Source organism: Lycium ferocissimum, chromosome 6 (assembly GCF_029784015.1).
Source record: "Lycium ferocissimum isolate CSIRO_LF1 chromosome 6, AGI_CSIRO_Lferr_CH_V1, whole genome shotgun sequence".
NCBI lineage: Eukaryota > Viridiplantae > Streptophyta > Magnoliopsida > Solanales > Solanaceae > Lycium > Lycium ferocissimum.
The window spans coordinates 60,402,241-60,426,656 of NC_081347.1; the positions used below are offsets into that span (position 1 = coordinate 60,402,241).

General features: G+C 35.2%; 2 protein-coding genes across 5 annotated transcripts; both read right to left on the minus strand.

Annotated features, from left to right (window-relative positions):
- Positions 1–4,199: 4,199 nt before the first annotated feature.
- LOC132059927 (uncharacterized) lies at positions 4,200–11,754 on the minus strand. 4 transcript variants are annotated; one of them, XR_009415779.1, is made up of 10 exons: positions 11,380–11,754; positions 10,581–10,658; positions 8,555–9,232; positions 8,302–8,404; positions 6,923–7,023; positions 6,661–6,835; positions 5,352–5,522; positions 5,154–5,251; positions 4,525–4,702; positions 4,200–4,408 (listed from the first exon to the last, which is right to left on the minus strand). XR_009415779.1 is itself a non-coding variant. In XM_059452765.1 (9 exons), the coding sequence occupies exons 1-9, from the start codon at positions 11,686–11,688 to the stop codon at positions 4,640–4,642; spliced, it is 1,776 nt and encodes a 591-aa protein (XP_059308748.1). In that variant the 5' UTR covers positions 11,689–11,754; the 3' UTR covers positions 4,200–4,639. The 4 variants fall into 4 exon arrangements, 1 of the variants encoding a protein (XP_059308748.1); XR_009415780.1 differs by having other exon boundaries at positions 4,514–4,702; XR_009415781.1 differs by having other exon boundaries at positions 10,581–10,703; positions 11,380–11,518.
- A 5,269-nt stretch (positions 11,755–17,023) lies between these two features.
- On the minus strand, positions 17,024–19,891 carry LOC132059928 (uncharacterized). Its single transcript, XM_059452767.1, has 2 exons — positions 18,697–19,891; positions 17,024–17,943 (listed from the first exon to the last, which is right to left on the minus strand). Exons 1-2 carry the CDS (start codon positions 19,818–19,820, stop codon positions 17,094–17,096), a joined length of 1,974 nt encoding a protein of 657 aa, XP_059308750.1. The 5' UTR covers positions 19,821–19,891; the 3' UTR covers positions 17,024–17,093.
- Between the last annotated feature and the right edge of the window lie 4,525 nt (positions 19,892–24,416).

The window sequence follows — 24,416 nt, forward strand, 5'->3', positions numbered from 1 at the left end:
TTGGGATTTGTTCTTATTGACTTTAGGGTAAATTTTCGTGAATGGGGTGCTGGGGAAATAACCCCAACCTTAAATATAATTGAAAACGCCAAACCCGACTTTTTGACCTAAATCCGACCCGATTCGCGATTGGTCACGATGCAGGACCATCGCTCAATGTTCTGCAGCTCAATACTCAGACTTGCGTTGATCTGTCCATGATGGGGCCATCGCATCGCGCCCCCACGCGCCTGAAAAGGCGGCGTGTGTCGGTTCTGCACAGTGTTCACGGTAAAATGGACATAACTTCTTGTACGTAACTCCGTTTGGGCTGGACGACCTACCGTTGGAAATTTGGTTTCAAAGATCTACAACTTTCATTGAGGAAGTGTTTCCAAATTCACAACACATTTCATAAAATCGCCTAGAAGACAGACCTACCAAAACTTGGAAGGCGAATTTAAGAGCCTTATAACTTCACAGTTAGTTTGACTTCAAAACGATCATCTTCCACCCGAATTCATCAAGAATGGATTCATATCGACATAATATCATCTTAATACTAGGTTTTTGTATGTTCACACCTAGTTCAAGTTTACGGGGTGTTACATAAGTTAAGATACCTTTTCTGAATTTTGATTCAGTTTTTTATTTTCCAAAGCATTTGTTAATTTTTCATCCAACGAAGACTAAAATCCTTTTAATTTCGTCTAAATACAAACTTGAATGCATCAAGAACCTAGAAAAATCAGAAAACAGAAAGATTATAAAAACATTTTTTTTTAAACATAAAATGCATCATATATGACAAAAACAGATTGTATTTTTAAACATAAAATGCATCATGTATGACGGAAAAAATATAAAACTTACATCTTTTTTGAATTTGTTGAAATCTTCCCTCAAAGATTTGATGTCATACCGTTGTTGGTGGATGAATCATCAACAGATATGCTGTGTGTTGTACAACACCCATTTCTTTCCTTTTGATTGAACTTATTGAACTGGGACAAACTCCCGTTGAACCGACGGTGGGATGACGAAGCTTTGTTGGATTGTTGATTGTGGAATTTTCACGGGCACGGTCTTCGATTGACATCTTCTAGATTTCTTTGCGTGGTCGAGACTTTGAAGTGTCTTTCGTTCTTTTTCTTTGTGCAGCGTTAACATATGGCGGTGTTGTAGAGAAATCGACATACTCATCCTCCGTTTCTTGTATTTGCGTAGGTGAAACGAGTCTTGTCTACAAAGAATGGACGCAACCCGAGATCTTCAACTTCATTGATCAGAGGAACAATGTTCCTAAAGTTAATGTGATCCTGTAAATTTGGAAAACATTGCACATATCAGTCATGTATTTGTTAAAATACATTGAAATAGAAAAGTATGACTACTGTCAAACAATGTATTTCTGTGAAGAAAGTAGTTACGAAACATGTATTTGGCTAAAACATATTATGAAGGATCTAATTTAGTAAAGGATTAAGTAATAAGAATGTATTTATTTTAGAAATTCTACCTTGGGAATCACCTTCTCCGAACATGCTGAGCATGACTTAGAAATAGTTGGTCGTGTGTTAATTGTTTTCCGATTTAACATTCTTGGAATTCGGTTTCTGTTTTAACGGCTAAATCGGGGTCAACGTTGGAACAACACTCGATATCCAAAGTTGCGCCATACGGAAAACCCCGAAGACAAGAAAAAAACCGAAGTATCTTTTGCATCCTATTGTGAACACTAACAATCAGATCATCAAATGTTTACCCCATGTATAATCTACATATCGTCCCTCACAACCAAATCAAAATGTTTTTTGAGTATATCACGTTTCTCTTTTCACTGGACAGTAAATAATTATGGATGAAATATAAGATCACAATCTACAAGCATCTCTATCGGCATGCATGCGCACCCCCCAATCCCGATCATCAAAACACTTGTTTAACAACATCTTTAAAACATTTTTTGTTGCCCAGAAAATACTTTGTCATGAATTTGTTCTCGACATCCGGAAATTCAATTTCCTCACCACAACTTTGAGCCCGATAATTAATGTAAAATCAAATAGAGTAAACGTGAGTTCGGTCCCGTTGATATCAATAACAAAAGCATCCTTTCGAACTACGTTTTCAACTCCACAATCATCGGACATTTAAACAATTGACCTTGAATTTCGGATTCAATAGGCATACCCAAATATTTACCGAAAATAGTGTTCTCAAACACCTGTTCATCGATGTTTGTCCTCAAATCATCTCTGATTTTTTGATCCATATATGCTTTAATATGAGTTAGAGGACGTTTCAACATGAATTTAGATCCCTGAAAAAATAATTAATAATATGAGAACAAATACACATCGTATACTAAAAAATACATATGACTGAATATTAAAAAAAACACAAAAAAAACAAATTACTGGTTCTTAAAATTTAAAAACCACAACACAAAATAAACATACATACTTTAGAAAAAATGTTCCCATAAGAAGCAAGGTAAAAAAAAAATTAAAAAAAAAACCAAAAATACATAAACAACGACATGTATATATTTAGACCTAAGTTTTATTTCCAGAAAAATAGACATACATATAATGGAAAAAATCTGTAAAATATGAGAAAATACTGGATGTCAACAAATACACAAATACACAATAAAAACTGAATAATACAACATCTATTCTCGCAAAAACATACGAGTCTCACAACTAAAAAAAATCAACACATACATTCATATAGATTAACTTATGTGTTTAAAACATAAATATAAGCTAAAACTAGATAATCACATCAACATGAAAATCAAAAAAAGAATAATCAAAACATACATTCATAAAAAATTACGTATGCGTTCAAATACATAATCAAAAAATGAAAAAAAAAATTGAAAAAAATACTTGATTCTTCACTGATAATTTTGCTGCTGGTAAATCTTCATCAACAACAACATTCTTCTCCTTTTTAGCAGAATCAACTTTGGATGTATTTCTCCTCTCTGATGTTGTAATCTCAGACATACGTAGTTGAAGACTCGCTTTTCTCTTAGGATCATGTATTTTCTTTGATCTAATCTTAGCATATTTTTCTCGGCAAAATGTCATCAACATTGATTTTTTGTTGAGAAATACCCAAATCAAAGGTCGGAAAATCTAAATTTTGAACACTACGTGTTATACCTCTAGTTACTCTCCTATTAGGTGTGGTTTGATCAGCCATTAGAATAATGATTTAGTGATTAACACCTGAAAATTAAACTTTGATTTAAGTTAAAATTATAAGAATAGAAGCATTAAAAAATGAAAAATACACAAAATATATAAAAATACTTACACAAATATACAACCACCCGAGAATTTAGGGCACATAATCGTGGATGAAACGTGATTGACGGTTGAAAGTAATGGAAAAAAACTAAAGAGACAAAAACGGCTAAAAATTTGAGTAATTAAAGAGAGAGAATCCTAATTAATGTGTGATTATGTAAGTGTACCGTTAAAAGCGGGAACAGTGATTGGGCAACGTGATTCTAGGTGTATTTGTGTATGTTTTACCTTTTTTTACCATTGTAGCTATAATTGGTAATATTGAAAAGTTTTAAGTTATTATTAATAATAAAAACAAATGGTAGTTATGTTCATTAAATATGGTTATAAAGAAGCTATGGCAAGTAATTTTTACTTAATCAAATAAGCATATAGCATTTCACTAAACAAATGCAGATCCCCATCAGACAGCAACTGTAACTGCTAAAAGAATCATCAATCAGGCCGTGACTTAGGATGGATATTGTTCACTGTGCCCCATGTTTGATACTTCAATCAACGAAGTTAACTCCACAAGAATTTGTCAATATTTCCAATTATCTTCCTGAATTGTGATAACATTTCTGTGTAACACTAGGAAAAACAGGGTGGCGAACGTTACAGAACCAAGTAAAGTCCTTTTAGAACCTGAAAAATCTACTCCTATATGTTAAGCATGGATCCTTTCCGTCTTGCGATCAAACATTAGATATAAAACATACCCAAGTCCAAAGAACCCCGTCGATCCAGCTAAATGCAGGTTTTTTTTTTTTTTTTTTTTTTTTTTTTTTTTTTTTTTTTGGGAAGGGAAAACTTCACGTGTTTAAGCTAATAAGACAAAGCAGATACGTTTCCAAAACCCTTAGCTAGTGGTTTTCAAACATGCTATATAATTTCTCATGGTGTGCTTCAGCTAAATGTGATAAAATACTGTACTATTTCCAGTGTGTACTTCCTGCCTTTCTTAAATATTGGGCAGTAGGCAAAGCAGAAAGAAGCAACCATTAAATATGTTACATGATGAGCAACTAATTACACATTACTGATGAGGTATGGTAAAAAAAATCTGTCAAATTCCTTCCTTTACATGAGCCTTTCTCAGGAACAGGAACTCATATATGAACTCCCTACAATATAAACAAGGTCCTTAGTTATGCTTAAGGGTAGAAAACGGAGCAAAGAAAACACCACACTTCAAAATTTTATACAAGTTAGGTAAAGTTTAGACAAACTTAAGACTCACGTGTTAAATAGCATTCCCTGGATATAAGTGATGAACGAGACCAGGACAAGCGTATTTGACGCCAAGGAATATGGAGCTTACTGCCCGAAGAATGGTCAAAAGTAGAGTGCAAGCCCTAGCTAGTGTCATCATAACGGCTTAAAAATTGGATTATACAAGGATATACATGTTCCGCAGCCTGCAGACACCAGGAAGAGTAAAAGCTGTTAATGCAATAACAGTAACGGAGAAATAATAGCAATGCACAAAAGATGCTTTTTTCACGGAGTAGTAAATGACTCGTACTCTATTTTCTAGTCTAGGTATATTTAATTCTTCCGGTTTACATAATAAGAAAACAAAAAACATGAAAGGTGAATTCAAATGTGACTTGCCACCTCTCCTCTTCCATAGAGGTTGGTTGTATGAATCCTCTATATCCAGTCCGGACTATTCAAGTACATCTCATTCTAAATAACTTGCCTTTCGGAACAAATTAAGGTTCCTCTAAAACTCGTAATTTATTCCCAAACGGAGAACTAGTTTATATCCATTCAGTTAGTTATCACCCATACAGCTCCTTCGTTTCGATTGTACTCTGTCCTTTATGTATTCCAAAAGAAGCTAGAAAGTATTAAGGATTTACATACCATGCGTCCCCCCACCAAGTCATAATGAGCATAATGACCATTAGCATCCCCCAATACTTTGTAGGTGGCCAAGTGCTCAGGGATGAGCTTTACAGTTTCTGCTAGAACCAATGTGTTCCAAGAAAAGAATTATTACAAAACTTATCATCCTCATACAGAAGAATGAGCGAAAGTACTATGAGTCAGAGTGACACGTACCATGTACTGCTTCTGGTGGGCAGATTATGTCTTTATCTCCAGCAACAGCCAACACGGGTACATTGCATTTGTGAAGATTATCCTTGTAGAATATTTTACCACTTCTGTCACGCAGTCCCCCTTCTCGGAAAGCGGTAGTCAACTGCAAAAGAAGTTTAGCAGGAATAGTACCTGCAAGAAGATCTCTAAGAAAATCTGTAATAAAAGGTTCATGTGCAATCTCAAGAGAACATAGAGATGGTCGTGACCCCCCTAAAGAAACTTTTAACAAAAGAAAGTGAGCTTTCTGGATCACCCTCAGACTACAGCCTTTATAACTAGTAATGCATCAACTATCCCTTACTTTGAAGGAATTCCACACTGAGAAAACAGATACGCAGGAGTGCAACTTGTGTGATCAAAGAGTCAATAGCTCGTAGACCAAAGAGTCAACAACAACAACATACCCAATGTAATTCCACAAGTGGAGTCTGAGGATGGTAGAGTGCACGCAGCCTTACCCCTACCTCGTGGAGCTAGAGAGGCTGTTTCCGAAAGACCCTTAGGCTCAAGTACAGCAAATCAAAGTAGATATGAAAAAGGAGATATGGCAGTGAAGAAAACATGACAACTAATAAGGAACGCAGTACAGAGCATTCGTAGGCCAAAGAGCCAAATAAATATATTGACATATGCAGCTCTTTGACAAAAGTGAAAATATCTAGCTGGCAATGGACTATACAGCTGATGTGTACTTGATATAATTTTCTTTTTCCATCTGAAGATGTCAATAGTCCTTCGTCTCTCATACTTTATGCGAACAAATAAGAATAAGAATCAAATTTCACATAATCTCCATTCATTACCTTCATTTCTAAGAAGTCTATAAGCCAAAAAGTAAAAATCAAAATTCAATTCGGCTTGCCAAGGACAAACTTCAATAATACATTTTCTTTCCCAACAGATACACATGAGAATGTATCTGAAACGTGGAAGATTTCAACTCATACTCAACATATCATCCAGACAGGGAGTGGAGAGGAAAAGACATTTTTAACAGTCATTGGTGCTACTATTGGTACACAAAACACTGCAAACAGGAATTTGGGGCATAGCCGGATGGTCATTGAATCATTCTTCAGAACATGTAAGTTTCTCATACTGTTATCTCCAAAAAATAACCCTTGAAATATCCATAACCTAAGTGATGAAACTTGAAACTTGCCTGCTCTCCATATAAAGAAGTAATAAAACAGGAGGACCATAAATTTGTACAGTTCACGATCAATTGAAAATAAAATGTCTGCTTACTGCCCATGTGCGCACTTACAGAAGTTATTCATTACGAGCTTTTTCAGCAACTCTGGGTGCATCATGTCTGCAGCTGATATCAAATCATTAAGCCAAGACAACACATAAGGAGGGCGAGAAGAAAGAGGATAAGCTGCAGCGAGTAATGCCCCTAAAGGAACAACAGGTACATTGAGAGCTTGGGCAGGATCAGCCTGCAGCAAGGTAAATAAATGTAAGAATATGCTGAAAGGGATATTTGCTGCACAGCAAGCGTTGAAAGACATTTATTTTCAGCTTACAAGGGGTAGGAGCATTTTGAGCGCAGACTTTGAAGATGTGTAATCCAGTGACGAAGCCAAAGTTACAATAGCAGCTAATCCAGGTTCTCTTCTTTCAGATCCTTTCCAGGGTAAAACCACAAACAAATTAGAATAATCTCATATCTATTTCATTCCCAGAAGAAAACACAAGTCTGAACATGATTTTTTGAGACTGTGCCCATTAACAAGGAATCAGAGTAGTGGAGCACCAATCAAAAAATTCCAAAAAATTGATTCAGCTATGCTCATATATTGAAAGAAAAGGAGAGGAGTAAATCAGTACGGGACGCTACATGAAACATGTGTTATTGTCCAACAGAAGATTTCCATATTTTCCATTACAGTTCATAGTCTATCCAAATGAATGAAAATATAAGAGACAATCTTAATAATTTAATAGGAAAAGGTCTTTTGCATTTTGTAAGATCTATCCTCCAAATTAATTTCACAGGATTTACTATATCAAACAAAGTAGCCGCTCGGCCTTCTTTTTTCAAAGGAAATTTGGTAATAAAATGTCAATTAAAGAATATTAGCATGACTGTGACAGGATTACTATATCGACAGAACGTTCTTCAAAGCCATCAGTATTATCAAAAAAGTGATTAAATCAAAAGAATTATGACTCAGACATTGCTCCAAGTGACCTATCTCTGTATAAAGTCAACTAACAGCGAAACCTTTTTACATAACTAAAACCAGGTCCATCCCATACACTCTTAAAAGTGTACGGAGAAAGTTTAACATCTTGCCTAGCTCCCTATAATCTCAGTAAGTTCAAAAGATGATTCATTGTCAGCCCTGCATGAAAGACGCTAAGCTTCCTGTTTAGTCTAGTGCACCCTCGTCATGGAATTTGTAAGTTACTAGTAACATTGCACTTAGTGGCTATTACAACTGCATTCCCAAAGCAGTTGTGAATTATAGAATTTTTTTTTTTTTTTTTTTTTTTTCTTCCAGCAAAGAACTTATTGAACTTGCGTCTTAAGATTTTGCTCCATTTAGGAATTAAAAGAGCGATAGTCAAGAGGCAAACAGGATAATCTACTCCCGGTTAACTCAAGGTTGCACCAAGTGAAGTGGTAGCCTTTGGAATATAATCCCAAGACTTAATTGTATGATACTCCGGCAGGTTCATGGAATAAATTTCTGGAATAACACTGCCTTCTTTATTTAAATAAAACATTTGAACGTTACTGTTTTCTTTCCAACTGCAACTACAGGAAGGACTGCTTGTCACTTTTTCAGGACTCTTGCACGTTAATTTACTAGCCTATCTTAAGTGGCTTATTACTAGACCTGCCATATCACCAAAGCGTAACAATGTTAATTCTACATAAACAAGGAATGCATCTTACCACACTGTGATAGCCTAGCATACAGCACTATTCCTCCCATAGAATGTCCAATGGCAAGAAGTTTACCATCTTTTGGTGCTGTTTGGGCCTTAATGTATTCCATCTAGAATAAAGATAAAACGATTATACTGGTCAGAATAATGAAGAACGCTAAAAAGTCAACAAATTCTAAATTTCATCCTAAATTTCGGATGTGTCAGCACAAGGACATTAACATCTTTATATTCTACAACATGGAGATCTGTCACCTCACCGCAGCAGGAACATCCTCTTCCAGGTAATGATCAAAGTCCCAATCATACTTGACAATCAAGTCAAGCTGTTTCTGGAAATCTTCTATGGTAGTGGTTAGACGCTCATGCAGATCAACTAATGGAGGGGAAACAGAACGTTGACCTTCTTCAATGATATTTACTAGCTTTTGGGTAAGATCCTTTACTTGGTCAGCAACAGCAGAGTTTTGCCTCGTCTCCAGCAGACTTAACAACTTCCCCCTTGTCTCGTTAAAGCGTTCATATAGAAAGGAATCCTCTAATAATTTAGATATTTGATCAAATAGTTTAGCCGACATAATCCTTGACTGGCTTTCATTGAGGAAACCAGAGACTCTCTCTGACAAGAGCATAAATGTTTCGCTAAGCTGGTTCACTACTCTCGACTCGTCCCACATTGTTGCAATAGCAGTGGGTTCTTCTTTGACCACAGCTATGTCAGACTCTTCTAAGGTACTTTGGACATCTGTTGACTGCGGTGCTGCAGAAAGAACTTTGTCAGTAGCATTATCAGCGGCAGCTTCCATCTGTTCTGAGACTATGTTCGCAGACTTCTCAATTTTCGTGGAGTCTGATTCCTGCACACTCAACCCAGCTCCTCGAAGTTCAAGAACCCAAGTGTCAAATCCTTCCCCAGACATATAACGGGCAAAAGATGACTGCAAAATTATTTTTAAAAGTAAAGACCGAGATTAAATAACTTCTTTCCTGTTTCCCATGTATTATGTAAGACTTTTAGAAAGAATTTACAACAGCCAGCCATACTATGAAAAATACTTTTTTGATAAGCAGGATGGACATAGTTGCCTGAAGTGATAAAGAATTCTAAACCTCCACCAAAGAGTGGGGTGTATATACTTGCCTCAAGTGATAAAAATGAAATTTTAAAGATAAGAAGATGCATGAACTAAACATTAAATAAATATAAGCCAGAAATAATCCAATTGACCCAATAATAAGTCAATTGGACACATCAGTTATTGCATTATCCACCCAATAGACATTTAGATTTATCTCAAAACCAAAAAAGGGACAAATCATTTAACAACTAAACAAAAATCTTCATCACAATTCAAATATCAGCCATAAAGCCATATCAAAAAAGGAAGATGTAATAGATAACAAGCCAGTATCAAATGTTAGGAGAGTCAACTTTTATATGCTTGAAATGCCTAAAGTATGAGAAAAGTAGTAAGAGAAGACAGAACTTCTGCCCTTTCAGTAATTTAAGGATAGAAAACATCAAAACCAGGGTTAGATCTGACAAATTTGAGCATGCCATGTAAGTCCTAAGTTGCTCGGACTAGGGTGCGGGTATCCGATACAGGGGCGGATTGGAGAGTCGGATTCGACAAGATCTAAATTTTAAGATTCGAGGGTGCGGATCCAGGTATGGATACGGGTAAGGGGATTTGGCTAAGAACATTCAAAATTATACAAATAGAGCTATAAAGAACACGACCCATTGAATTCTTGGTTTCTCTCTGTTTGGCCTGAAGCATGAAGCAATGAATATGAGACAAAAGGGCTATAATATTGAAGGTATGCCATTACCATGTCTTAAATGTGTTTTATTTTTCAATTTGAGAAATCAAAATCTCAATTTTCCCCCCAAATTTGTCCATGGACTCCGGTCGAAGTATCCGAAGTTGGTTGACCGTATCCGAGACGTATCCCGCTCCCGTCCCATATCGAGACGGGTGCGCATCAAAAACGAAGAGTCCGCACAACTTAGTGTAAGTCTACCAGATTCAGAAAGAAGAACCACTCCACGAGGTAAAGAGCAAAACTTTAATGGAATCTGGCATATATACATCTTCCATGTTTGTCATTATGATCTATTCAACGTGGTTATCAATGAATTATCAATCAAGATCCACCAGTTCACCTATACAAGCATGAAATTCGCCGATTAGAGTGTCCCAATTATTCTATCATGCAACATTGCACATACAACAAAACAGAAGAACGGACAAAGAATAGGGAGGAGGCAGATGAGCATCATACCCCAGGAGCAAGATCATATCCAATAGCATTAGTCCCCACGCCAGACAAGAGAAGCAGAGGATGATTTCTCTTTGGAGCCTGTCATCGTCAAAAATCACACGCCCTTAATGCAAAGCTCAAATCCTTGAATAAAAAATGCATGTAACAGAAAATTTAAAACTGTTACATTTTATACAACAATGGTTTATAGCACACAAAATTTAAAACTGTGTGAGATAGAATGGTGTCAAACATTCTAAATGTCGTATATATACGTACCTATTCTATTTGACCATATTTAATTCCTAGTTCATAGCTCCCTCGGTTCCATTTTATATACTCCCTCCGTACCAATTTATGTGATAATTTTCGCTTTTCGAGAGTCAATTTGATTAAACTTTTGAAGCTATCATGAAAAAATACATCTTAAAATATTGTTCAAAGTTCATGCAATTTGAATCTCGGGAAGCGAAAAGTATCACATAAATTGAGACAGAGGGAGTAACACTATGCGATAGAGCACAGGATTTAGAATTTGAATAGTTTGAGTAAATTATAAACTGTGTTGAGATAGAAATGGCGTCAAATAATCTAAATATCTTGCCGTCAAAATTATTCATTTTTTGCCAGAACAAATTTTCACTTCATTTGAAACTAAGTGATTTCGCCATGAAAATTTGAAATCCAACTTGAAGTAATAAATAAATGAGAAAGTGTCACATATGTTTTTCCTTTTTTCACAATGTCATACAGTATTAATTTGAAACAGAGTAATTTAATGGTCTATAAGAATAATAAAAAGAGTAACAGTTCAAAATACCTGAGGGGGAGGAATGTAACGCCAAAGAGCAAGTTTCCAATCTGAATTATTAACTGACACGTAATGGAGTTCGTCGGCAGTACATAACGACGGCTTATTAGAAACCTTCTGGACAGCTGTCGCGCCATCATTGGTGGAGAAACCTCTGATTTTTAAGGAAGAGGTTACCGTGAAGCAGCAGTTAGGAGAGTTACGGTAAGAAATGACAGCTGGCGGAAGTAACCGCCGGTGGTATTGGTGGTTGTGGTGGCGGAAGACAGCGGCGATTTGAATTGCTGATCGAATATCGGATTGAATTGGATAACCCATTTTATTATTGGGATAAATGAATTGGTTAGATTAATAATCTTTACTCTTTTTTGGAAAGGAAATGTTGCTTTTAACTCTAAAAATGGATTGGTTTTACTCTTTTATTTGATTATGAGTTGGGAAGGGATGTTGAGATAAAACGAACACGTTATCCCACGCTTTTCTTTTATTCTTCTTTTGTTTTCAAGTTTTACATCTTATTCTTTGGATAATAAGTACTCCATCCGTCCCAAATTATTTACCTTTTTTTTTTTTTACACTCTTCTTAAAAAATAAATTAATTAAGAGGGTTATATGCCTAATTTTATCTTTATTTATGTTTAAATTATGATCTCTTTATTAATATTTATTCTATTTGTGTGTTATTTTCATTAATGATAAAATTCTATTAAAGAGTAAAATGAGAAAGAAAATAATTAATTGTAACTTGAATTTCTAAAACGATAAATAATTTGAGATAACTATTTTTAATAACCACGATAAATAATTTGAGATTGAGAGAGTAATATTTTGATCTTCTTATTCTGTCCTAAAAAGTCTTATTTTCTTTCTTAAACTCCGTCTAATCAAATGGTGTCACGTAATTGAGATGGAGAAAGTAACATTTTTGGTCGCTCGATCATTGATAAATTCTAATTTCATCCTTGTGATATAATTTAAGATATTTAACCTTCATTATTTAAAATATAATCCTTTCATTTCAATTTATATGAATCTATTTTTTTATTCGTGTCAAAAAGAATGACCCTTTTTATATTTAAAAATAATTTACCTTTTATCAATAATTTATAGTCGTACAAATATATATAACTCATTTAACACAATAATTTAAAAGTCATATTTTTTCTTAAATTTAATGTTCAGTCAAATAGATTCACATAAATTGAGACGAACGGAGTATGAAGCATCAGTTGTGAGAGTTGCGGTAGGAAATAATGGCGGGCGGCAGACGGCGGCTATTTGAATCGCGGACCTAAACATTTTTTGGGAAATGGGACAATTTAGTTGAATGGATAATTTTATTTTGGATAAGAAAATTGGTTTGATAATAATCTTTACTCATTTGGAAGGTTTGAGAAGTGAAGCTTTTTTTGTAAAATTTGATTTGATTTTGAGTTGGCAAATGGGATGTTGAGATAAATAGAACACGTCATGCCACGCCTTTTCTTTTATTCCTTTTTTTTCCTTTTCAACTTTTACTCTTATTCTTTGAATAATATAATAATAACATTTTTAATCCCTTAATTATTGGTCAATTTTAATTTTGTTTCTTTGAAAATATGCTATATATAGGCTTTTTTAAAATTGCATTGCCGTCAAACATAATACATGAGTAATTAAATGGTGAAATGACTAATACTCAAGGGAACTTGTGATTATTCACAAGCAAAACGATCTAAAGTGCACATTTCAAGTAATTGAAGATTAAATATGTTTAGTCAAATATCATAAAGACTAAAATCAAAATTTACAAATAATTAAGGATCAAAAATGTTATTAACCCCTTTATTCTTTGTCCCTTCTTAAGGTCATATTGTTGAACCAAGGCGTACAAAGAAGAAAGAATAAACAAAAGAAAAGAAAATGCATTCTACATGCAAAATCTTAATTGGTGCTTTATTCAGTGGAGAGTAAAATTTTAATCGATTCTCTTCAAGAATTCATAACTTTCGAAAACTTATGCTTAAAGCTATCTTCCCCTTTACGCTTACAGGAACAAAAGGTTAGTACCACCACCACCACTACTACTACCCAATCCTTAAAGCTTGATAATTCTTGCAATGATAAGAAAAAAATTATTTGACTTATTTACCAGATATGGTTGATAAACAGTAATCTAAGTTTGGAAAGATAAGCAAGCTTCAATTGTCCTACTTCTAGTCTTCTATAGAGCGCATGACAATGACCTCAAGGTTTTCTAACCTCAATTTTACCACTACCATAAAGCTTCATTACATAAATTGTACATTTTTTTTTAAAATTATTTTTTATTACATAGGGGATAGGAGAAGGAAAAATGGGAAAGGAATTACAACGTGGAGATTTTAATCTTCACTAAATAAGGTGAAAGTTCATGTAGCTAACCGATTGAGCTACTAAATCCCTACACATAAATTATACATTTGACTCGGTCAATGACTGAAACTTCTCTGATCTTCTTGAAACTATCATCAAACAATTATTGGAGTGTATATATCAATTCAGGAATAGTTTTCTCTCCCTAAGAAACAAAAACTACAGACTATGTGGTGATTCTTTCGTAGGGAGGCATAGAAACCAATATTTTTCATTTTATATGAAATTTTTGAAGTTGCAGTTGAAGATGAGTTGTGTTTGGTTATAGTTTTTGCAAAAAATATTTGATTGGTTGAATGTACTGAAAGTGAAAAAAAATAACAGGATTTTAGATGTTTTCAAAATTCCAGATACAACTCCAAGTTTTATTTGAAATTTTCATAGCCAAACACTAATTTTCAACTCACTCAATTAACTTTTTTCTCTCTTTGGAGGGTCCAGGGTTATCTATCGCAACAGGCAAACAGAGATGAATCGGAATTCAAAATTTATGATTTCTACATCATCTTAATATATACAATAATAACTGATTTTGCGGTCAAGTGTATAGATATTCCAGTAAAGTTCCTAATAAATTCGGGCAAAAAGTTGTTAGGTTCACGTGAGTAGGGGCGGATCTAGGACGCAAAGAATCACACTATATATATAAAAAATATACTTTTGTATCTTTTATGTACATATATAGATTGTGAATACCTAAACACAGGACTAAGGGGAATTTAAAATTCAAGTTGAGGTTCCAAGCTTTTGAATCTTCAGTGAAGATCCTGAATCCATATCACATGGGCCCCTGCCTACAAGGCAATTATGTAGGACTGAGAGACCTAAAATTACGAATGCATACTACATTGAAAAAGAAAATGTGAAGCATGGGTTGTGAGGAATAAGTAACGAGATGGTACCAAATTTAGTAAAGGGGCTCCTACAGTATGTATGGATTAACATTTCGCACTTACATATTTAGTAATATGGCTTTTGATTGAGAGAAGGATCAAGCCTACTACTCAACGAATGGGACACTTTTGTAACCTTCAGGCACCAAGTCAGCAAATTTTGAATATTATATGATCAAAAAACCAAAAGAAAAAAATTGCAGATGAAAACATCTTCACAAGATAATAAACTTTGACGATAACACATGAAAGGAATCATAAATCAGACCACACAGTCAGATTTACAATAATTGCAGTTTTAAAATTAAAATAAGACATAAAAGCGATAAGGAATCAACAGCGCTTTCTCACCACCTTTTTTCGTACTAGTATATGATATTTTGCACAAACGACAACGAATATTCTGCTTGCTGTGTCACTAGGAGGAGTCATCAACACGCCAATGAATACATGACTTGGAAAATTAATTATCCACATCTAACTCATCTAATTGCTTCCAACCTCAACTAATTTACATAAGGCTTCGTACAATTTTAAACATAATATGGCTAAAAATGAGTGCACCTCGAGATAATAAGATAAGAAAAGGACATGGAAAATGATACATTAACAGCTGTGCAAGAACCAGTGATCAAGTAGTTTATTTTCCGTTTATAGCAGGTTGTTCGGTCACAGATAAGAATCTAGCACGTAATTTAGAAAAGTCTAAAGGAACACAAGAAATGCAGCCAATTGTGGTTTAAACAGACATATACATGACCCACCAAAAAAGGAAGGCCTGTTCTAAGCCCATGTTTGGAGTCCGGAAAGGGCCGGACCCCAAAGGTCTATGTATGCAGCCTTCCCCTGCAGATCTGCAAGAGGCATGGCAACAACTTTACCAGTTATGCCAAGGCTCCCCTTCATATACATGACCCACTAAATAATGCAAAACGTTCATACTCAACAGCTTATGAATTTTTTTGCCCATTTCATATATCAATCTCAAAAGATGAAGGCTATAATTTAAATGCGCTCATTGTAACTGCAGTTTCACACAAGCTCCTTATCATATTTTTGTCTCTCAAGCAAAACAACTATAGCAAGTATACCAGATTTCATAACAAAGCATCCTATAGTTTTTCATTGTATTAGCATGAACGTTGATTAGAGTTGTAGAATAAAGCAAATACTTGCAACACAAATTAGGCAAACTAGTTAACATGGTGCCAAATAGAGCAGTTGTAAAGCATACCATCACCTTGGCTGCAAGTTAAATATGGAAAGATTGGTCCTTAAAAACCGCCAACTGAAGTCAAGAAAAATAAGCTTGCATAAAGAAATTAACTACTAAGGAGGAATATCGTGTGGACAGCCAGCAAGGATTCTGTTAACATATATACAAAACGAGAGGGACAGAGGGAGAGAGACACTTGATGCAACTAACATCTAAAATGTGTAACCAGATGAAACATATTTGCACTAATGAGTTTTTCATTATCATTCTAAATAAGAGAGACAAACATTCATGTACTAAAATCTTTATAAATCATAAGTAATTGATAAGAACTCACTAATAGGACATGAGATGCCTTTTTAAATTGGTAACTTTACATGGGAGGCCATTTAGAATGATAACTTCACCCCCTAAACTGCTGCTAAACTTTCTGATAAGTATATTAGTAGTTAATTTTTATGAAGACAAGTAGATTACTAGTAGGTATATTTTATAGTTCTTCAAATCAAGAATGATCGGACAAAATCCTTTTCATTAATAAGTAAGACAATTGTACTAATAAAACTATGCCATGAAGAACAATAGAGTTATCCCCTCAAAGATACAGTCATCCCCTCATATATGACTTTCTCTGGCCTTTTTTAAGGATTGGTGAAATTGCTGGTTGGAGACGCAAAACGTCTAAAATGTCCCAGAAATAACCATAAAATTAGGAAATAAGTTCTTTCTGGATCTAAGAAGCAGTAGGATTTAGCCAAACCATTTCTTGATATATCAAGTAACAGATAAAATTTGGGCTGACTCATACATTATTCTGAATTTAAAACTATCATCAGAAGGCATGGAGCTCCATTCAGCGAGGCAAAGCTCGCAAATGTTTTTGCCACACAGCTCAATAAACCACAAATGATGAAAAATATATAAAGACAACTGAAGTAAAAGCCTCAATCACTATATTACATTTATTCCGTAATTCATATATAGAACAAGGAAGATATCATATGAGTTTGAGCGTTTACAGTATAATCCAGACAGCTATCACTTTATGGATTGCACAAGAAAAGAAAAGAAAAGAACACCCAATTGTCTTATACCTATAACAAATACATTTGACAAACCAATCACAATGAGAAATAACAGAAATTTTAAACATACACCAAATCCATGGCCACAAAATTGTTTCTTCATGTGCAAACTCACCTTTCATGGCTTGTGAAATCCTAACTTGTTGGTTGATTGTTTTCCGTGGGAAGCTGAGAAGAATTATTATGTGATGTCATGGTTTGGTATTGAGCAGAAAACTGGGGAGCATGAGCCTGAGAGTAGTATATTTGTTCATACGCATAATTGGCAGTAGCAGCTGATGTAGGAGGAATTGGCTGAGATGGATGGTGAATCTGAGAGTACCCCACATATTGCTGCTGATGCTGATGCTGATGCTGATGCTGACCTGGAGGGATCTGAACCAATTGTGGGGCCGCTGCAGCCGCAGTTCTATATGTGCCAGCTGTCATTTCAGGCTTGGAGGCAGGAGCGTTTCTAGCCATGCTAGAAGCGGGAGGTGTTTGGGGTTGGTTAGAAGCGATTGTTTGAGCAGACTCGCTATAATTTGTTTGCTGCACTGGCAAATTATAAGCTTGCGAAGGTTGTCTAGAATGAACGAAGTAAACAGGGTACTGGTGCTGCTCAAGACCAGGGTGCTGATGAGGATGAGTTTGTTGCTGCTGCTGCTGCTGCTGCTGCTGAGAATGGTATATAGGATAATAAGATGCCATTGGCACAGGGCCGGAAGGGGTATGGTGGATATATTGACTAGCATGAACATATTGTTGTTGGGGTTGATGATACATTTGTTGTTGCTGCTGCTGATCATACTGGACTGGCAGTGCATATCCAGCAGCCTCCTGGACTTGCTGTTGTTGTACCTGAGCCCTATTATTCGGATCACTGTGATGCTTCATTTCAATTGAATTAGGAGATATCCTATTGTTCCCTGACTGAATTTGAACCCCTTGTTCTTGATAAAAGAAATGCCTTTGCCCAGACAAAGGATTTGTCACACTGCTCTCACTGCATCAAATAAAATGATAATCTTAGTTCAGAGAATTTTCATTACCAACTCGAGCACTTACCAAAGAACCTTATATTTCCTTCAGTGACCAGGTCAGGAGTTTGCAAGGTGTGAAAAAAGTATCTTTATAAAATGCAAGGGGACGGCTGCATACTTATGTGCTCAATTCCACCCCAACCCAATCCAACCCCCCCCACCCCCACCCCCACCCCACCCAAAACACCTCTCACCAGCAAGGGTGGAGCTAGAGCTTTGCGTACGGGTTCGGCAGAACCTAGTAGCTTTGGCTCAAACTCTGTATTTGTGTTTAAGGGCACTTAACATGTATTACATAATTTATCAAAAACCTAGTAAGCTGCGTTTTCTAGAATTCAGAACCCATTAACTCAAAATTCAAGGTCTGCCTTTGCTTAATAGCGGGCGAGCACTTTGTGCACAAGTTAAGCCCTTTATTTGAGCATTTATTCAAACAACAGAGCTACATAAGTGCAGCCCAGTGCACAAAGCATCCCGCATTAGCAAGGTCCCGGAGGGAGAGCCGCACCCCAAGGAGTGTGATGTAGACAAACTACCCTAATGCAAGCATTAGTGGTTGCTGCTTCTACAGCTCAAACTCATGACCTATAGGTCACACGAAGTCAACAGAGCTGCATATAACATTACAATACATTTCTAAAGCAGCTAGTATGTTTGAATTAACATAAATCAAAAATCGAGAAACAAAAACTCTTTAGCATTTTTATTTTTTTTACCTTGAAACTGAATTAGGAGAAGGCAAATCAGAAGGAACAACAATAGGCTTAGGCTGCAATTGTTGTGGCTGCTGCTGTAACTGTTGCTGCTGCATTTGAACTGTGTTATTATTTCTATAACCAACACCAACACCTTGATCCGATCTCTCATCATCCGAATAAACCCGATTAACATAATCCCCACCACCAACAACCACCGGCACACCGGAAAACACAGTTCCCGTCACCGGAACAACCGGTGAAGTCACAGTTTTCACACCTAACTGTGAAAACTGTTCTTCAATTCCAACCCTTTGGTTATTATTATTATTCTCCTCCACGTGTACTTTAATCGGGGGTAAATTCGTCATCGATGGTGTCGAATTAGTCGACCCAAAAGACGACGCCGTTTCAACCATAGGTGAATCAGGTACAGACTGTACGTCTTGTGGATTAATTTGCACATTTTTTGCACCACCAAATGATCCATCTAGTTTCCCAACATCATCGTCAAGACCCAACAGACAATTAACAGAAGAACTCTCAGAAAACACCTTATTTGTTGTAGTTGAAGCAGAATTTGCTGCTGCTGCTGCTCCATTATTTAAAGCATGTACAAACCAATCCTCAGATTTAGTCGAACTTTGCAAAAGTGACCCAATTGAAGAAACAGCCGAATTATCAAACTCATGACTAGTAAATAAAAAAACACGAATACGGCTACTTTTAGCAACACGTTCATATTCATCAATCATGTTTTCTAAATCTTCATCTGTTGTAACAGAGATAAGTGAATCAAGGTCTTCATTAGGTAATTGATATTTCAACCAAAAAGGTCGATTAGATAAAAGGTTTTTGGAAAGACGGGCGGAGAGTTCCGTTAAGGAAGTGTTACGGTTTGTTACGAAGATACGTGTGTCACCACCGACGTAACAAAGGGATTTATCGTGTGGTCGTGGGATTATGTGACCACCGTAACTACACATAAGACGGATCTTTTGTTGTTGTGATGGTTGTTGGCTCTGGTCGTCCCATGAGGAAGAGTTGTTGGAATCTAGTGATGTTTGTTGTGGTGGTGGTGGTGGTTGTTGTGGGGTTGTGATGGTGGTGGAAATTGGTGGATTGGGGAGAAGTGGGGGTTCCATGTGAATTTTGGAAAGTTGAAGGGGGCGAAGAGAGAGAAACTGAAAAGTTGGGAGGAAGGAAGAAGATGCTTTGCCGGAGAAGAATGTCTTATAGTTTTCCAGCTGTTTTGCTTTTCTTTTTATTAATTATTATTATTATATTATTATGTTATTGTGATTATTATTATTATTATTATATTCGTGCTGTTTCAATTTATGTGATCTTTGACCATGTTTTTTTTTTTATAAATTTTTAAATTATTTGAATTATAAATTATTATGATCTATAATATTTTTTTATGTAATTTTTAAATATATAAATTTTATATCTACACACTTAAAAATATATGTCAAAATTTACATTTAAAATTATAAAATTTGATCCTCTTACTCCGAAAAAATTCACATGGACTGAATGGGAGGGAGTATTATTTATTCCAAAATGTACAGTCTACGTCTAATTTTCAGACCATACAGTATTTTGTATTTTGTATTTTGATCCATTTTACTTTTGGATATTTGTGTCTGGTGGACTAAAGAGATAATAGTCAAAATACCGCCCAACGTTTGACCAAAATGCCAACTACACACCGAACCTTTGCGGGGGTCCTATTACCCCCTGGACAAATTTTTCGGTAGCAAAATGGCCGCTTTTTTGCCGATGTGGCAGAGAGCGTGAATACACGCCCGGTGGCGCGTGACGGCGCTTTAAAAATCCGCATCCGACCCTTGTTTTGGACGCCAACTGTTTTGCCACATATGATGCCAAGTAGATAAAATTTGAACTCCCTCCATTTTTAGGCTACTTCATCTTCATCTTCATCTTCACCCTATTTAATATCCATCCCCATTTTTTTGTTGTCAAAATAATATCCATTATAAACGAAAATCTCAACCGAAGAGAAAATCCACATATGATTCCGAACAACTTGTTAAAGAACAACTTTCCACCATAAACGAAAATCGAAGAAAAAAAATGAAAAATCAAGAAAGAAAAAAGGAAAAATGCGGAAAAAAATAAGGATGAAAAATCTAATCTTGTTAAAGAAAATCCGATTGGAAGTTGCTTGTTTGGAGTTGCTACTTGTTGCTTGGTTGGAGTTATTTAAGCACTAATTCTTTGAGTTGATTTGGGGAGAAAATTAAACTCCATTGCTAAGAATTTGGAGAAAGCTATGAAGAACACCAAATGGGTTTCTCTAAATTCTTGATTGTTTAATCAAATTAATGGATGAACTTTGTTCTATTTGGTGTTAGGAAGCTTACCTTTCACATTTGGGTTTGTTTGGATTAGATTTGAGCAAGTTGGTGTGATTTTTTTTTTTTTTTCAACTCCTAGTGAAGATGATGATGATGATGATGATAATGTTGATGAAGATGAAGGAGAATTGGGTATGGGTTTTCAGATCCTTAATAAAAATGGAGTATGGAAAATTGAGAGATTTTTTTTTTTTTTTGAAGAAGAAGAGTAGATGGATGGAGGAAGGGGGAAATTAATAAAAAATGGGGCAAAATTAAACACGTGGCACGTGGGCCAGGCGCGTGTGGACAACCGCCATTTAATATTTGGGGGTTGGCAGATTGGACTGCCACATCAGCAAAAAAAGGCCATTTTGCTACTGAAAAAATTTGTCCAGGGGGGTAATAGGACCCCCGCAAAGGTTCGGTGTGTAGTTGGCATTTTGGTCAAACGTTGGGGGGTATTTTGACTATTATCTCAACTTAATTGTTTGTGCATGCGGATTCAAGCTTTAATTAAGAGGAATTTATGCGGGTGTCGTTTTTAATAACACTCATTTAAGTTTTTATTTTATTAACTACTCCCTCCGTCTATTTTTATTTATCATGTATTAACTTAGCACGCTTATTAAAAAGCCATAGGTAAAATAATAATTTTACTGCATCATCCCTTAATTATCATTAAGTCATGATTAAAATCAATCAAAATAGTTTAAAAGTTATGCAACCACCAATAATTTCTTAAAGTTTTCAGCCCAATAATTAATAACAAGAATAAAATATGTCTGAAATGTTAAATTATCTCTTAATTTTTCAAACTGGACAAGTAAAGTGAACCTCTATTTTTTTAGAGAAATCTAAACATTAGGCTCTATTTATGTTTAGTAGCTATACTTTGCCTAAATTACATCTCATAGCAAAGTAGTGTATCTCAATAACAATACATAACTAATACAGTAAAAATAAGGATATTAGTAAAACTAACCGTAACTCAAGGTCTGTATGCACAAATCACCCCCATTAATCTCTTCCGTGTTTTCCTCCATTTTCATTCCCCACGATTCTCCATCAAATATCTTTTACCTAAATACTAGTTGTGCACTAATAGGTAAGTTTTTGAGTTGTTTTATACGGTTATTTTGTTAAATATCTTCTTCCATTTTTGTGATTTTAAGCAAAAGGGTTTCCGCCATTGCTAGGGTTTTTGAACAAACTTCAATTTTGAATTTTCAGTTTTAATGGCAGATAGAAGCACTCCATGCAGAGTTACTAGAGGTATACCCAATTTTGTACAGAATTTTGATGATGCTCCATCTTTTGATTTGTGTATAACACAAGATGAAGAATATTTTGCAGGCTCAGTTGCTCGAATGGTTGCAGAGAATAGTATTAAGATGCGACATGACCCTGTAAGTATGGAAACAATGGATGAGGAAGGTTCAAAATCTATCAAACGAAAAGAGATCGTTCATCCATGAAATTCCAAATCCCCACACCAAGTACTGAAAAGCGAAGAAAAGTCATCGATGGCAGTTCAGTTAGCAAGGGCAAAAATGTTGTTGAAGATGGACCTTCAAAAGAATTGGACGTCTTTGTATTTCAGTTTTTCTCTAGGAATCTTGTATATGTTTTTAATATTGAATACAATGAAAGTAGAATGATTTGTTCTGGATACACCCCGAATAACTTTATTTTTTTTAATTTTTTTTTGACAATAGTGTATATATATACACATACAGTTACATTTTGGATACACTGTATACTTGGTTATTGTAATTGATATGAGCCTACAAAATTCTCTGTATATGTTTTTTAATAGTGAATACAATGCGACTAGAATGCTTTGTTTTGGATACACTTAGAATAGCTTACACTGAATACTTGATTATTTTATTTGAATACACTGTACTTGGTTATTGTATTTGAACTGAGCCTACAAAAGTTTTGGATACACTGTATACTTGGTTATTGTATTTGAACTGAGCCTACAAAATTCTCTGTATATGTTTTTTAATAGTGAATACAATGCGACTAGAATGCTTTGTTTTGGATACACTTAGAATAGCTTACACTGAATACTTGATTATTTTATTTGAATACACTGCACTTGGTTACCTGTATATGTTTTTAATAGTGGAAACGATGTGACTAGAATGATTTGTTTTGGATATACTTAGAAGATCTAACTTTTGTTATTCACAATAGCATATATGTATACACATACATGTTATTTTTTTGATACATTGTATACTTGATTATATTTATGAATACAGTGTACCAAATAGGATGTGTTGATGTATATGATATAATAGCTAAATTTAATGAAATTATACGGAGTAACTTCTTTGTGAAAGATGCTCTACTACTTTAGGTGCATATGAGTTGTTACACCAATACAGAAGTATTTAAACAACTAAAGGACAAACTTACTGACAAGCAGTACAAAATGTTTGGGGAAACTTGTTTTGGTGTATTCCTTCAGATGCAACACTGTGACGTTCAAGCTCAGATCCTGAGGTGTTGCATGGTGAAAGAGCTTATGGAAAGTACTCCAGATGCATTTTTAATTGATATCAATGGTAAGGAATTGCGGTTTTCTATCAGTGAATTTGCACTCATAACTGGGTTGAAGTGCATTGGCGATGAGAATGCTTTCCCATTTAACCGAAAAGGAAAAAACAGACTTTTGGAGAAATATTTTGGTGGTTCTAAAAACATGCCTTATAAGGCAGCTTTGATGGAATGTTTCAAAGACAAAAACTGGGGCCTCAATGATGCCGATGCCGTTAAGATTGTGATATTGTATTTCATACATACTTACATTTTGTCCAATGAGAAAAAGGTTATAAAGATACCAAGGCTACATTTTGAGTTGGTAGAGACCGGAAGATACGCAGATTACCCATGGGGTAAGAAAGCATTCACAGAGTTGGTTAAAAGTATGACACACAAGATGAATTCAAAGAAAAAGTTTTATAGGCTTCACGGAATGCCCCTTGCGATGCAAGTTTGGTTATACGAGTGCTGTTCACATGTTGATGAGACTCTTGCAGTCAAGTCGGGCAACGACATCCCTAGAATGCTAAATTGGAGGACCGTAGAAAGCCAACCAACTTTCAAAGATCTGATGGATGGCATGTTTAAAGAAGATAACAGCCCGGTAATTTGTTTTAATCAACCTTATTTATATCATGTTTTATGTTTACTTGTATCTGTTGCTTTTTTTCCCATATGAAATGTATATTTGTGATGTATTCAAGTTGTTGTATTCAAGTGTAAAGTTGATAATAGACCGTCATATTGTTGATACACTGCAGTCAATAACACAGTGTATAAAGATTTGATACACTGTCTACTTTTACACAACTTGTATTCAAA